We start from the raw sequence: 16,998 nt of genomic DNA, 5'->3' as shown, positions 1-16,998 counted from the left end.
AGAATGATCTAAATTTATGTTTTGTCCATACAATTATTGTGTACCACAGAATAATGAAAGTAATTTTTAAAGGTTTGGAATGACATTTAATCTTACATTTTAATAAACATCATCTCTATTTAAACCAGTTGTTTTGGCACAGATTATTGGCTTAAAACACGCAGTATGTTTGTGTACATTATCTGAAATACTAATAAGTGCATCTGTTCAGAAGTGAACTCTTTTATTTTCCTGGCCGTTTACCACCTCCGTCTTCCAGCATTGATATAAACACCCTAAAAGTGTTTATTGTTTGTTGAATTGCATTAAAATGGAGATTTTACAGCTTTGGCTTTGTCAGAATAGTTGGTAAGCACTCTCCTGCGGTATATTAATGATTGCCATCAACAATCATTAAAGAGACAAATATAAGCGTCTGTCTTCGGCCTAAATGGAGGATAGACTGTTTCAAAGGTATTTTTCTCATATGGATAATCCATAAATCATCGGCCTACGCGGCCCCTGGATACAGCAGCACTCTCGCGGTAAACGTAGGTGGTGTCAAGAAAGCTTTTACAACCCTGAATCATTCAATTAATGAAAGTTAAAAAGCGTAGGAAGGATGCCCATTGGGCTGATTTACTCCATGTGTAGGGAGGAAAAGCAGATGTTTAATATCTCACTCTGAAAGCCAGGTTCTGCTGTTAGGAAGACATTAATGTGAGTTATGCACACTCCTTCTCTTGGTAAATACAACTAAAAAAAGAATGAGGCTTTCAATGAATGAAGGGTCTTGTTTACCTTTTTGTTGATTTGAGATTGCATTCTTCTTTGATCGTTATTTGTATGTAACATTCTTTGTTGATTTTAATGTGCACTTATGTGTATACTTTAACGTATCTGTTTATTTCTTCTCAGCATGTTTGTCCGAGGTGGTTATATCTTGGATGATTGCTATTATTTATGTTTTATTTTACAAAGTGTCCGAATAATGCATATCTATGGAGAGCATGCAGAGCATTTTTATCAAAGGGATTTGATTGGCTGAGCTTGTTGTTATGTAAATACTGGTTGAAAAGGGGGAGGAGATAGATCTGGAGGATCATTTGGAGTCTTTATTATAAATTATTTATCCATAATTATATATTTTTTTACATTCATGTGCCCTCGTAATCTTTAATCAAAATAACTCCCTCTTTCAACAACATCTCTTCTCTTCGAGGTTTTTTTTTGGCACGAGGGCGGGACAACCTGTCACTCACATGAGATCGACCAATTGCAAACAACAATTATCCAATTACCCATGGACAAAATCAAGTCCCACCCTACATTTTTTTCTTGTTCATGCCGACTTTAAATATTCTTTCAGACTTTAATCTGTAGAAGCTCCTCAACTAGCATGACTTTTCCTTTGAGAAAGTTGTTTGACCAAGAAAGCATTGCTGGTTAAGCTAGTTAAAACACCTGATGGGACACTAACCATTCCATACTGAGAACCAGCACCCAAAACTAGGTCTTTTCAGCAAAGTTTTTCCTATCTACTTTTTCTATTTGCCTTTTGACACTATTGCGCTCTTTTAAGTTTGAACCGTCTTTCCCCCTTAGGTTGACCGCCAGTCTCAGTTCATCCAGGGCTACAGGGTTTTGTACAGGCAGATGTCAGGGCTGTCCTCTCCTGGAGCGTGGCAGACTCAGGATGTGAAGGTCCCCTCCGAGAGGAGCATGGTGCTCTCGGCTCTGAAGAAAGGCATCGTCTACGAGATCAAAGTCCGTCCGTACTTCAACGAGTTCCAGGGCATGGACAGCGAGTCCCGAACGGCAAGAACATCAGAAGAAGGTACAGCATTTGACTCCTTTGAAGTGATACAGCAGATCTGTGATGTTTGTGAAATCAACATGAAATCAAAATTGACCGTATTTACTTTTCTTAATAAATATATAATTTATCTGTGTAATCTTTCTCCAAAATAGAATATCTTCCCTTTTTCCATACACATAGGCATGAATTGTATTCAATCAATCAATCAATCAATCAATCAATCAATCAATCAATTCAAGTCAATTCAAATAATGTTATCGTGATGAGTTATCGTAAATACAAGTTTCCTAGTTAAAAATTGGACATGAGGGCGTCCTCTTAAGTCATATTTACCACTTGGCAGTTCAGGGATAATTTTGATACCCAAGTTCCACGGTTGGATGTGCCAAAAACTCTAAATATGGCGGAGGGGAAAATTATTTCTACTGTGACTGCTATTCTTTATTAATTTTTTCCACAACAGCTACATCGCCTTGTCATTAACCTCTTAACGTTCGCCAGTGCGTCGGCGCACTGAAGTGTTTTTTTTTTTTTTTTTTAGTTCAAATTTACTATCAGATGTAATGTTATACCTTGACAAACTATACATCATTTAAAAGATATAAGACTCAAGATTCAGTATTTGACCACTATTGTATTCTGAGAAACTTTTAGTGACAGTTATGTCTTAATTTGTGTCAGGAGTTATGAAATGAAAAAATGAGTCGATACCTTTAATATGAATTATAAGCGTCAGCTGGTCCATTCATAAAAAACACTCCGTGCTGTCGTCATGACAGCGATTCACAAAACAACGTCCCTCAGGGCTTTAGCTCAAAAATGTGCAGACTTGGAGAAATATTGATATATTCTCATAGATTCACATCATATTTCTATAGACAGGAATAATATTTATTGAATTTGTACACAAATGCGTCGATGTAATCATTATGATCGCTTCTTACTGAGATGTGCTGTGTTTTCAATTCATACCAATAGCCTGAGGGGCGCTATATGCACAATAATAGTCCATATATGGATCATGAAGAAGACCCATAGTCATGTGACATTCCAGATTTTTCAAAAGTGGGCTTGCAGCTTAACAGGTTAAAATAGTGCATATTTACATATATGAATAATCATTTGAAGCGTATTGTACGTTTTATACACAGCAAAAATAGCCTGTATGGGACTGAAATTCCAGATTTGTCAGCAGACTGAATATTATGTTATATAGTTGTCAATGAATGAGACGCTAAATATAATTTTGGCTTCAATAAGATTTTACCAATAAATGTGCAAGAAAATACCTGGTCTCCTCCATGATTCCTGTTCTTTCCATCAATAAAGCACTTAAACACGACAAGCTCGTAGTCAAAACTTCAGAAGTGGGATAGCATGTGAAGGCAACATTAATAAATAGCCAACATTGCTGTTTAGCCATTCAGTTTTTACACAATACAATCAATACCCTGATGCATAAATTACCCTATTATATTGTTAAATAAATAAGAATATTCTGTATCAAATCACACTATGGAAGTCAAATGGCTTGTGAATGCCGTTTCATGCTGACTTTCAAGACACAGAGCTTTATAACTGATTTGTCAATGTCTTGCTTATGAAGCATACAGGTCACAGATACTAAGAGACACAAATGCAGACGTAAGCCCAGAGGTTGGATCTCTCGCTGATTCTTTCCAACTTGCTTTAAGTCCACAGCAATTTAGCCCAGTGATACATAATCCACCCCTAGGCCAACATCTTAACAAATACCATAGTAAGCAATACTGGCACGCTTTCTACAGCACTGCAGTAAGCTTGCTTGTCTCTATCCCTGACGGGATTTAGATGAAAAGACACGTTTTGGCAAAGGAATTGACCTTTTCTGTGTTGCGGGTAGTGTGTGTGTAAGGCTGACAGGACAGTAAAATAAGCATGGATTTCACTGGACTCTGTACTCATTCCCATCACTCCCAACTGACTAAAAAAGACAGCTTCATACCAATTGACTGATTTCTGTATTTCTTTTAGACAACCACCTGTCCGTACCTACTGTCCAAATTGACTTTTTGCATAGAGACATTCTTTTTAAAATATATAAAATACAAATTTATGCAATTATATCATTTATGCAATCTAGAATACTATATAATTTTGTTGTTCAAATTACAAACTACATGTAATTATATATAATGTAAAATGTATTAATTATATTTTTATTTTAATGTATTTATTTTAATTGTAAGTTAAATTATTTTTAATTGTAAATTGAGTAAATGATCCATAATATAATACATAAGTATATATTTGTATTTGAATGTATGAGTATGTATTATGTAATATACTGTATGATTGCATTTAATATACTATTAAAAATAAATATAAAATTATTATTATTTATATTATTAACTATATTATTATTATTATTATAATTTAATTTGATTTATTTCTTCATCTTTTTTCTTTTTCTTTTTTACTCATAAAACCTAAATTTCACTTTCAATTTAGTGCTTGGCCAGTTTCAATTTTTGGACCCTGCCTTTGGACCAATGCCTTGGGTTATTGTGGCTGAGACAGGCAGACTGTACTTAAAGTTGACCAATGTCCAGGATTCACCGCAATGCTTTGAGATGTTTTTCCCAGGTGTGAGGGATGGCTGCTACCACACATAAATCTTGTAAAAAAAATGCATTTTTGAGAATCGTTTAAACGCCATATGGAACTCTCGAGACATAAATTCACACACACACACACACACACACGAGCACAGAAGGTTTGCTGATTAAAGTCTGAGCGCAATGACAGGCTCATTTGTTACCCAGAGTGTCCGCGGAGAGCCGTATCTCCTCAACGCACACCAGCTCTGTCTCCTGAAGTCCCGCTGCACTGTCTTTACACCCTACACCTGCATGTCATCGCCATTACCAGAGCAAGACAAAACATTGGGTCCCCTGGCAGAAGAGCATCACGGGGGCCGTGAGCTGCGATAGCCCACTCTTGTTTCTTGTTTTCCACTGTGTGGAAGTTGAGAAGGTTTGTCAGAGTCACAGAAGAGGATGATTTATCGGCCATTGCCTGATTAGACAATTATACCTTCCCTCTAGAGCTCACCACTTCCATTTCTTTTCTCTTCTGCGTTTCTCTCCCACTTTGTCTTTTCCAAAAAGTAAAAGTGTTTACGCTTTCATTCAGACCTTCCGCTGAATTCTCTCATAAAAATTGAACATGCTATCCAACTTGCTGTAGTTATTGTTGCCACAATAAAATTGGTATCTGTGACCATTTTCATATCAAAAGTTTAATAAATAAAATGAAAGATTGTACAATTAAAGTGAGATTTTTGGCTTAAGCCTAGTCCCAGACTAAAATGCATGTTTGAGCTGTTTTGACTGAAAGCAACTTGCACTGACATACTTAAAATATGTCACTGCCATTGTTTTGTCTCAAGATGCACACCAGTAATGTTTGTTTCTAAAGCACGTTTATAAAAGCTACTTAATTGTCTTAATTAAAATAAATCTTAATCCTGGCTAAATCTAAACCCTGTCTGTGAAACCAGCTAGGCCTATATGTCCTAACTAAAATGATCAGCTGCTTTAGCTCTTTCTGAAACAGGCTCATTCAGAAACCACTCTGTGTTCTTAATCCATTTTATGGTTAATAATCAGCTTCTCAATGGGATTTTTTTCCCGAGGGTGATTATCACACGTTGGTTAGTGGCATGCTAAAGCAATGTACCATTTCTTCGCATTCTGTAAGCTAAAGCCCTGCCGCCCGCCCGGGGTCTCAATATTAGCTCGGTTTAACATCACAGTGTGTTTTTTTCATCCGCTTTCGCCTGCAGGCTACTGTAGCGGCAGTGAAACAGAGGTCACATCTTCGCTGGCTATACATCACACCGCTAATGGCGCTATTAGCATCGCCTGCGCCATCGCTCCCCAAATGAGAAATATGTATTGTTTGGCTCAAATGTGCATACTGATAAGCTCCTAAATGATTTGCGGCATTAACTTTGAATGACATTGGCTGCATTGTTATGGGAGAGATTTTGTCACTTGCGACATGCTGAGTTAACTTATTATTTTCTTTATTTATTTATTTATTTTTTCAGTATTGAAGAAGAAAGATATTGATTTTGTGTTCATTTAGTACATAAGGAATTACTGTAAAATTTGCAGTTTTAAGGAAAAAATCAAAATCTGCTTGAGCTCTTAATTCCTGAGAAAAAATATTTTATTTTATTGTATTTTTTAGTATTAAAGAAAATTTTGAATTGTATTATATTACATTTCAGTATTAAATAAGAAAAATGTGAATTTCCAAATGTGCAATTATGACCTAATTACTGTAATATTTACAGTATTATAGGAAAAAAAATATGAATCTGCTTGCACTCCTAATTCTGGGAAAAAAACATATATTATATTATATTATATTATATTATATTATATTATATTATATTATATTATATTATATTATATTATATTATATTATATTATATTATTGTTTTATAGTATTAAAGGCAATTTTTAATTATATTATATTATATTTCAGTATTAAATAAAAAATATGAATTTCCAAAATGTATTTATACTCCTCATTCTGAGAAAAAAACATATTATATTATATTATATTATATTATATTATATTATATTATATTATATTATATTATATTATATTATATTATATTATATTATATTATTAGTTCAGTATTAAGGAAGAAAAATGTGAATTTCCAAATTTGCAATTATAACTTAATTACTGTAATATTTACAGTAATAAGGAAACAAATATTAATCTGCTTGCACTCCTTATTCTGAGAAAAAACATTTATTATATTATATTATATTATATTATTGTTTTATAGTATTAAAGGCAATTTTGTAATTATATTATATTATATTTCAGTATTAAATAAAAAAAATGAATTTCCAAAATGTATTTATACTCCTAATTCTGAGAAAAAAACATATTATATTATATTATATTGTATCATATTATATTATATTATATTATTGTTTTATAGTATTAAAGGCAATTTTTAATTATATTATATTTCAGTATTAAATAAAAAATATGAATTTCCAAAATGTATTTATACTCCTAATTCTGAGAAAAAAACATATATTATATTATATTATATTATATTATATTATATTATATTATATTATATTATATTATATTATATTATTGTATTAAAGTACATGTTGAATCATATTATATTATATTTCCGTATTAAAAAGTGAATTACATGATTTGTGGCATTAACTTTGAATGACATTGGCTGTATAGTTATGGGAGTGTTTGTGTCACCTGCGATTGAAACGTCGTCTTCTCTGTTCAACTGCAGATGTTTGATGAAGGCGAGCCGCCGTTTGTCCTGTCAGACCTTTTGGGGGTTAAAATGGGCCACCCCGTGTAAGGGATGAATGTAGCTTTGGGATATGTGCCATTTATGTGAGGGTCAGAGAGCAGGGACGGAAAAGAGTGCGAGCAAGCAGAGTTTACCGTAATTGAGCTGTCAGGATTCTGCTGTGTCGCCGCACCTCGGCTTGCCACAGAAATGAGAAAAACATTTTTATAAAAATGTTGTTTTCCACGACTGACCCCTATTATTTATTTCATTCCTTTCCCGTGTCTCTCTTCAGAATGGCTCTGATGGGGTTAATAAAAACCTGGGGTTTCTGCCAAGGACAAAACAGCATCTTTGATTCACAACTGGCCTCCTTCAATCGATGCATCCATGTCAATATGTTTACCCAGCGCTTCATTCTTTACTCTCCTTTAATCCAGCTCTCAAAAAATCCCTCCGTTCTTCGCATTCCTCCCCGAGCTGAGCGACCTACATGCCTGTCAGAGCGATTTGCTAAGAAAGCAGAGTTGTTTGGGCTGGCTCACCATCTCATTGTCTCTCAGTAAAAAAATTTTTTTTAGTAAATCCCTCCTTTGTGGGGGCAGGATATGAAATCATAGTGAAATGTGAAGGAGCAGCAATGTCAGGCTGAAGAAAATCCCCATCTAATGAACTTGTGCACCCGTGGCCACCTGCCTTACGTTCTAAAGCTCGACGTGCACATTGACTGCTTAATGCTAATGCAATGACTTACAGCAGAGTCTTTCAGAGGAAAACAGAATGAGAGTGTGTCAGAGCATGAGTGTCGAGTGATGTACATAAATCCTTGCCAAACTACACTTGGCATCACTAGACCTGGGCTGAAAGGAGCCTCAAATCTTTTTCTGGAAAGTCTAGAATGTCAATAGTGTACAAGAACATCATGAAAGCCATGGAAGTAAAAGTTTCTCTCTTTCTGTTTCTCTCTCTGTATCCCAGCGCCCAGCGCTCCTCCTCAGCAGGTGACGGTTCTCACAGTGGGCAATCAGAACAGTACATCTATCAGCATCTCCTGGGACCCTCCTCCTGGAGAACATCAGAACGGCATCATCCAGGAATATAAGGTAAACCACTTACACTCTTAATTCTGAGAAAAAATATTTCATCATTATATTATATTAAATTACATTAAATTACATTTTTATTTTATTTTATTTTATTTTATTTTATTTTATTTTATTTTATTTTATTTTATTTTATTTTATTTTATTTTATTTTATTTTATTTTATTTTATTTTATTTTATTTTATTTTGAAACGACAACAAACGTTGTCCTGATATTCCTAAGTTCAGAAATGTATGATTAAAAATGTAACATTTATTTAGGAAAAATCTAAATCAACTTGCGTCCTAAATTATAAGAAAAGCATATATTATATTATATTATATCATATCATATTATTATTTTATAGTTTTAAAGAAAAGTATTCTTTTTATTTTATTTTATTATTTTATAGTATTAACGAAAATGTTTAATTTATTATATTATATTATATTATATTATATTATATTATATATTATAGAAGAAAATTATATATGATAATATGATATGATGTTGGATATTGGATATTGCATATTGAATGTGCATTAGAAACTGAAAGGCTGTAAGTTAATTACCCATATGGTGCATTTCCCATTCTTCCTGTGCAAGGGGATTGAACTCAATAAATAAGTCGTTTCGGCTGAAAGCGCATAGTGGATGACTGTTTACTAATTTACTTTTGTTCAAAATGGGCCTCATTAATGCTTGTTAGCAGAGCAAAATTCTGTATAAATTGTCTTCAAATCTTTTCATACATAAACTGCTGTACTCAACTGAATGCACCAATTTACATTTACAATTACAATTTAAATATCTTTACGAGTAATTTACACAAAAATCTTTGTCGTTAATGAAGCCCAGTCATTAAAAATGGACTTTTTACAGACAATTTGCTATTTTCCCTCTCTCTCTCAGATCTGGTGTTTAGGGAACGAGACCCGCTTCCATGTAAATAAGACAGTGGACGCAGCCATCCGCTCAGTGGTGGTGGGGGGTCTGCAGGCGGGGGTCCAGTATCGGGTGGAGGTGGCCGCCAGCACCAGCGCTGGGGTGGGAGTCAAGAGCGAACCACAAACCATCATTATTGGTACGAGACATCTTTTGCTTTCGACAACCTTTACTGTCACACTGCATTTGCCTTTTATCTATGATGGTCAGAAATATCATCGAAGCTCACTGTTCATTGGATGGTTTTGAGTGGGGTCACCAAAATCAAATTTAAATCTTGGTCAGGGCTGGATTTTTTTCTTCTGTGCTTCGGGTGTTTACAGTGTGAGTTATGTGAGTTGTTGCAGGTTGTGACTGGTTTGACCCATAAGTGATGATTTGGTCAGTGACATGCCCTTATTCCCAAATGTCAAGCTCACTAACCATCTTCACGCACAGCCAGGGGCTGATAGACTATTTATCAACACTGTGGTTTGTGTGTATGTGTGTGTCCAACCATCTTTTGAAGTAAAAAGGCTGATTTAAAAAAAGGGAAAGTTACAACACGAAATTAAACCTTTTAAACTAAGGGGCCGTTTACACGACAACTTTTTCAACTAAAAACGTACAACTTTGTATGGGTTTTGGCCATTTATTTACACGACAACAGCGTTTTGAGGGCCTGAAAATGCAAAATTTTTAAAACGGTGTTTCGAAGAGCAAGATTTTGAAAGCGATACGGTTATCGTCTCCGTGTAAACTACAGAAACTTGAATTTATGAAAACGGTGACATCATACTCATGCGTATTATGCGTTCAGTCTATAGACGTGTAGTGTTTCTTTACAAAGCGACGTCGCCAACTACTGGCCTGGCATGAATAATACAGCGCTTTTAATCGTTTTTGCGGATCGGTGCGAACGCGGATTGTTTTGACAACGTTGTCGTCTGTACAGGAAAAACGCAAAGGAAAAACGTTTCAGTTTTTAGTACATCGTTGTCGTGTAAACGTACCCTAAATATCCATAGTTTTATTATGAATGATTCATTAGTACACATTGCTTCAAAAGGAAGAAAAAAAAAGTTTTCATAATATTTCATCAACTTTCTCTACCTCCAAAACTTATTTCTTGCTGTGGGGTTGGGTAGTATTAATCAATAATATTTATAGCCTAACATTATTCCATCCAATCAAATCTTGATGGATAAAAAAAAAAAGTCTTAACCTACATTATTTCTAATTAATATTGCAATAGTCACATAAAAAAATAAATGTGCTATGAATACAGTTTTTTTGTTATTTATGCAATATTTGTATTTAATTATTTATTTTTCTTCAATTGTTCACCATCTGCTCACTGAAGTAGATCAAGGTGATGAGCTTTTAACGCTCTAGTTGAGTTGATTAAATCCCGTGCTGATGTTCGCTGGAGCACGAGTGTTTTTCTCATGCTATTAAACTAATTTAGAAACTCACCCACAATTTTCCGTTTACTAAATAGCGGTTTTCCCTTTTGTTTGTGTGTATTCATGTAGGTAAAGACTTCCGGGATGTGATCATGAGCAGGAACAACAGCATCACCGAGCAGATCACGGACGTGGTGAAGCAGCCTGCCTTCATCGCGGGCATCGGAGGGGCATGTTGGGTCATTCTGATGGGCTTCAGCATCTGGCTCTACTGGAGGAGAAAGAAGAGAAAGGGTCTCAGCAATTACGCAGGTAGAGACCAGATCCGCTTGCACCAACACAAATACACAGTGGTGATTGTTTTCAGATGGCACGAAAAGCACAACTTCTTAAAGCATTTAATAATCAATGCCGAAGCCACATGTTTATTTGGATACAAATAATTCCTATATGTATTACATATCACTCATGATGGATTTCTTATAATATTTTAAAACTATGGCCAATTGAGCCCAATTGATGTGCTCAGATATGCTCATATATGGCAGATACCAGTATTACTTATTTGAATGGTTCAAAGAGTGATGCTCATTGGCCGAGAGGTTTTAAAGTGTCATTGGGCTCCCGTTTGCATTACAAAATTGGTGATTGGGCACATTCAGCTTTCAATCAACATTTTTCCACATAGTGATTGGTCGAGCTCTTAGATGGGTGGGACTTTGCAACAAACAGCTAATAATTCAAACACTGATGTGTTGTTTTTATCATAGTATGTATATCATGGTAAACAATACAGTTCTATATTATTTTTAATACACAATTACTCTGTTTTGCGGTAGTTTTAGAAGCAGCATTGATACAATGGTTTGAAATAAAATACACGTTTTGCCATTGATATCGGTGATATCTGTGTTTCCCCAATCTTGAAAAGCACCAGCCACCACTGAAACACACAATCTTTTATTATTATTATTATTATTATCATTTGTTTGTGTGTCTTCTGTGTTTGACTGCCTATCTCATTCCTTTGGCTGCTGTCTTGCTGTCGTCACTCTGATGGCATAACGCAAACCTACAAACACACTCCAATATGCATGCTTATAATCATGCACAGAAACACACAAACCTCCCAAAGCCCGACTGAGCACTGCAGGCTTTTTAACACACACTCTTCTCTGTCTTCTTGTTTTTGCAGTTCAGTCGTTCACCTTCACCCCTGCAGGTACTGTTCATTTGTCCCGTCTTTTCGAAACCCCCATTCCTTCGTCCTGCATTTCTCTTACTTTCCTTTGCCCAGTCGAGGATCCCTTCCCATGATCCAAGTTTAGGTCTTCAGATGATGCCCACCTGACTTTGTCAGCACAATATGGGGAGCAATTTAACTCTGGCTGTAATAGAAGCTGTTTCAGGGGTCTCAAACACAAATTATGGATATATTTTTATCATCTAAAGATTACACACAAAATATACGTATATATAAGCTGCAATGCAAAAAGTGAATAATGATTTGTTAGCTGTGCTAACAGAGTCAGATGGAAGATCTGTGGGCTGCAAGATCTTGCAGTTCTCCATTTGTGTTTCTTTGTTCTTTTCTTCAGGTTGTTTTTGTTTCATTTTTCAGTGGTCACCTGTGCTGATATTCTCATGTGGGTTTTCCATCTCATCTTTATCCTCCTTTTATTGTTCTATTCTCTCTTTCTGACGTTTTGTTTGTGCAGGTGTTGTGAACTGTTTTAGTTCTCTTCCCGAGTTGTCCGTTCTTTGATTCATTCCTGTCTTTGTTATTAATCGCTTGAACAAACTTACACGTGGGATTCAATTGTTCTCTCCATTCGAGGTTGTCGACAAGTTTTCTGAAGGTTTTCTCATTTCCCTCCAGTGATATATGATTCTATATGTTATGTTTTAACCAATATAGATATTTTGAACCCAGCTTTCTTACTTGCTCACTGAATACTGTTTAATATACACTGAATAATGGCTGTTTTTACGAAGAGTTTGTGAGACACTGCATCAGTGTTATTTTAGTTGTATTTATATACTATCATAGTTTTTAGTAAAATGTTTAGCAATTATTATTTTTATTATTATTATTTCAGTTTTAGTTCATGATAATAGCCAAATATTAGAATGCTATATTGCCAGACTGTAAATATTTACTGTTGGTTTAACTTTAAAAAGTAAGTTACCTTGTTGCGCTTAATTTTAAGTTCATTGAAATTAAAAATGTTAGTTAATACAATGAAGGATATTGGTTTAATCAATAGAAACTCAAATTATTTTGTCTTCTGAACCATATTAAAGGAAAAAAAGTTGAAAAAAAAATTTTTTTTGCACAAATTGTCTGAACATTCGGTGTCAATAAGCAAGAAAGGTCGATGTTGCCTCTGGTTAACTGGAAAGTTAGGTTGGGTGAATTGCATTGTGGGATAATGAACCCAATGCTTTGTACCTGTTGGCAAATATAGTATTCATGCTATATGCGTCAGAAAATAGCAAGAGTGGTATGCCATTCTGAACAAATCGCCACTAATCTCATGATTTTCTGTCTTTCAAAGATCATCCCATTCTGAAATATGGTCACGCTGCCATTGATTTTTCACTTTATGTTCACAATAGCAGAGAAACCTTTGCAATTCAATGGTTGGTTTGTCCGCAAGTAACGTGAAATATAGGAGGCCTACAGAGGTTAACCAGTGATGACCTGATACAGTCACACGGTCGGCCACAATCACACTGTGAATTGATAACACACACACAAAAAAAAAAAAGCGAAAGAAAAAAAAATCACTCAGCTACTCCAGATTCCTTCCATGTCTCTTGGGGATTGAGGTGTGCTTTTATCTTGTTGGAGGGTTTCGCTCCAAACTTCATTACCGATGAAATCAGTCTCCCTGCAAAAGTGGACACCGCTGCACTTCCCTTTCCCCCAGGAAGATAAGACCGTAGCAGTCAGGTGTCCAAGCTTATGGCCTCGATATCCCTCGTCTTCGTTTTAATGCACTCCAGTGGTCTCTCCTCACCACTGCTTCAGTGGGCTTCAAGGTTTCCGGCTCCTAGGGGACCACGTCCTTCTTGGTTTCCCAGCACCTATGTGCCGAGCAGATAAGTGTGGCGTTCAGATGCATTGCCGACACGCCAGACCCCATGTGTGTGACGCTCGCAGAACGCAGCGGTCCATGCTAGCGAAGGCAGCTTCATCCACTCAGTGGGGAAAATTGTTTTATTCTTGTTTCCTGCAGACAAATTGTCTTCGTCTCATTATCTCGGTTCACTGCAAATCATGTGAACGTTTCAAAGGTTATAGAACAAAGAAAGACGGTCGTTTCTTAAAGGACGGGACGTTTGCATCAAAGCATCTTTGTTCTGAAAAGATAGGGCGTGCGGTTTTATGTTTAATTGAGGCCGTAGGGCGTCGAGGATGGTAAAAACGCACAATCCGAATACACCTGTTCACACAAACACACACTTTCCCTCTTTAAACCTGTCATCGCCGCGAGGGTAAATCAAGCTGTGCTCGGGCGAGGAGGAAGGATTTGATGGAATTTTTATATGGGTGATTTTGTCGTGCCGCAGTAAATGCTTATTAAAGAGGAGTAATCAGTTTTCATATTGGAGAGAGTGCTTATCTGGAGCTCAGCCTAAAGCTGAGACCAGTGCCAGTCTACGGGCCACATCAAAGCCCCAGCAATGTGTCCTATTGTAGATAGGCACTTAACAGACCCACACACACATAGTGCCACATAAAACGAGTCCCTTGGGGGAGAGAAAATACCTTTAGTGTTTGTTCTCAATTCACTGAAATGCCAAATTCTGGAATTAGCCGTGAATGCAAATAAACCCAACAAACAGCAGGCTCAGAGGAGAGACGGACCTTGGTTAGTGTTCATCAGGTTTAATGTTTGTCCGTAGAGAGTGAGTGGAGAGAAAATGTCACTGATTTAATTCAGATTGGCTGCGTTCACACTGTCAGGTTTTGGGATTTACAACCGCATTTATTTACAGGTGCGAGTCTCAAAATGTCCTATTCATGGAGAAACTGCTGAATCAATACAATGTGCAACGGGAGTCAAACCCGTATTATCTTACCAATAACCATAGAGAAAGTGTCCATAAAACTAAAGTCTCTTTAAGACAAGTCATTTCACTTGGCGGCCATCTTTAAAACGCTTCTCGCAAGTAAATATGTGCATTAATTTACGCACATTCATGTCATCAAAAAAACATATTTTCAAAAATGTTTCAGTGTCATACACTGGGATTCAAAATTGTTTTACACCCTTTTGACATTCATTGAATGGGCAAAAACATTCTTCAAAATATGTACTGGAACCGAAAGGTTCCCGTTTTGATCCCTGCAAGGAATGAGTCATGAGCTATTGCTATTATGCACTTGAGAAAAAGTGTTTTCAAAATGAGTGCTTACTAAATAAGTACACCTGATTTAGTCTCCCTTTCATCAGTTATCCATCCATTCTGTATTTCTTTTTGCACACTGTTTTGTTTTAGTTGCTTTCTTTTGGCAAGAATGTGAAGACAAAACTTGTGGGGGGTGGGGGGTAGGAAATTATGGAGATAAAGTGTCAGAGATGCTTCGATGTCAAAAATTCATTGTGCATGTTCATCTAATGTGTGCTCTGAGCAATTCAGTCACTTGTGTAAGATTACGAAGACATATACACACACAAATGCATACATAGACGTTTTATTTCTTAATCAGTTCCTGCTGTTTAACTTGCCAGTGTGGAATCATGTTTAAAAATCATTAGAATGAGAATTATGAATAAGAGATTGAATTTTTGCTATGAGTTGGTTATGATGTTACGATGACTCAGTCTCTTTCTGTCTCTCTCTCTCTCTCTTTGTTTTCTACCCTCTTTCTGATCCCAGTGACGTTCCAACGTGTTGATGGAGGCTTGATGAGCAACGGGAGGTAAGATTCCTGTCATCCGCTCTCTCGTTTCCCCTTGTTTTTCCTCGGCATGCCACAAAACAGCACTGGTTATTATCTTTGTGCCAATCACCTGCCTTTAACCTTCAAAGACCAGACCCTCATTTCCAAACCTCATTCATATTCTGTCCATCATCCCCTGGAAGGTCATCAAAACCATTATCCTCTACAAGGCAGTCGTCTTCCAACCCGTACTCAGCTTTTAGGGGTTCGCGCCATCCCTGCACTGTTAGAAATTCATCTTGAGAGACGCCGCTGAGGAGACTACCGGAAGGTTGTTTCCGTGAGAGCTCTTGTGGCACGCAACCATTTCTCATGGGTCAAGGGCTTGATTACCCTTCTAAAAGTCACAGCAGAGTCCATCAATGTGGAACAAATCTTTGCATAACCGTTAATGCAGTTCTTTCAAATTTAAATAAACAATTCAACCAGATGTACTCGCCACTATGAGGGTCTTCAACAGGGGGTCCATGCATGAGTAATGAAGACAATATTATCTATTTTATCATATTTGTTTTATATAATATATCATATTTTATATTACAATTATATATTGTAAATTCTAATAATATTGTGTGTTTATTAAATAGTTTAATGTAATACATTATTATATATACATTATATATATATATATATATATATATATATATATATATATATATATATATATATATATATATATATTGAAATATACATGATTTAATTTAAAGTATAATACTATAATTTAATATATTGAGATAAACAACTGAACACTAGATTTTGTTTATAAAATATATTATAATGTATTACATAAAAATACATAATAAACCTTTAATCTTTACATTTTTTAAACTTAAAAAAGACTTGTTTTATATAAATGTTTAAATTAATGATTAATTAACTATACAATTAGTAAACTGTACAATAAACTAATTAATTTTACATGTATTTATTATTATTTATATCAACAATAACCTATATATATATATATATATATATATATATATATATATATATATATATATAAATGTAATAGCTATAAATTAATTAAAAATTAATTGAATTGCTTATTGTTGATATTAAATTAAAATATAAGTAATTTTACAATTGCTAATATTATAATTGAATAACATTTAATTAACTCTAGATCTAGAACTCTAGATTGTGGTCATATAAGGCGTTTTTAGACCGATCACTGTCTAAACACCCACAGCAAGCCTGCGCTTATACATCAAGCTCGCTCTGATATCATCATGTGACTGATGGATGAAAATATGAGCTCTGCCTGTTTGTGTACCCTACATTCTGTCAAACACACACCACACACACACTTACTGTACGAACACACACAAATCTCCGTACATCTCCCTTCACGGGCGGCTAGCCGCTCATAAATCTCACCCCCCAAAAAGAATTAGCAGGAACAATTTAAGCAGAGAGGGGTTTTATTTTATCATTTGTCAGCCCCCCCACCGCCCCTCGCCCCCGCTGCCTGTACGGACCCCCGCAGTGATAAATTTG

The 16,998-nt window shown here is 35.6% G+C and overlaps 1 protein-coding gene across 27 annotated transcripts in view; it reads left to right on the top strand.

Annotated features, from left to right (window-relative positions):
- Positions 1 to 16,998, top strand: part of robo2 (roundabout, axon guidance receptor, homolog 2 (Drosophila)) — a 516,011-nt gene that overhangs the window by 467,524 nt on the left and 31,489 nt on the right. For 15 of the 27 annotated variants that reach the window (XM_077207769.1, XM_077207780.1, XM_077207768.1 and 12 more), the window contains 6 exons: positions 1,585 to 1,816; positions 8,112 to 8,236; positions 9,130 to 9,301; positions 10,677 to 10,859; positions 11,743 to 11,769; positions 15,438 to 15,480. In XM_077207769.1, coding sequence (XP_077063884.1) covers positions 1,585 to 1,816; positions 8,112 to 8,236; positions 9,130 to 9,301; positions 10,677 to 10,859; positions 11,743 to 11,769; positions 15,438 to 15,480 — 782 coding nt within the window. The remainder of the gene's footprint in view (positions 1 to 1,584; positions 1,817 to 8,111; positions 8,237 to 9,129; positions 9,302 to 10,676; positions 10,860 to 11,742; positions 11,770 to 15,437; positions 15,481 to 16,998) is intronic. The other 12 variants (XM_077207775.1, XM_077207773.1, XM_077207776.1 and 9 more) reach the window with 1 other exon arrangement.

This window comes from Siphateles boraxobius, unplaced genomic scaffold (assembly GCF_051911475.1).
Source record: "Siphateles boraxobius isolate OS27281-9 unplaced genomic scaffold, OSU_SipBor_1 6, whole genome shotgun sequence".
Taxonomy (NCBI): domain Eukaryota; kingdom Metazoa; phylum Chordata; class Actinopteri; order Cypriniformes; family Leuciscidae; genus Siphateles; species Siphateles boraxobius.
The sequence above is the reverse complement of the archived record's forward strand: the minus strand, read 5'-3'. Positions and strand labels throughout refer to the sequence as shown.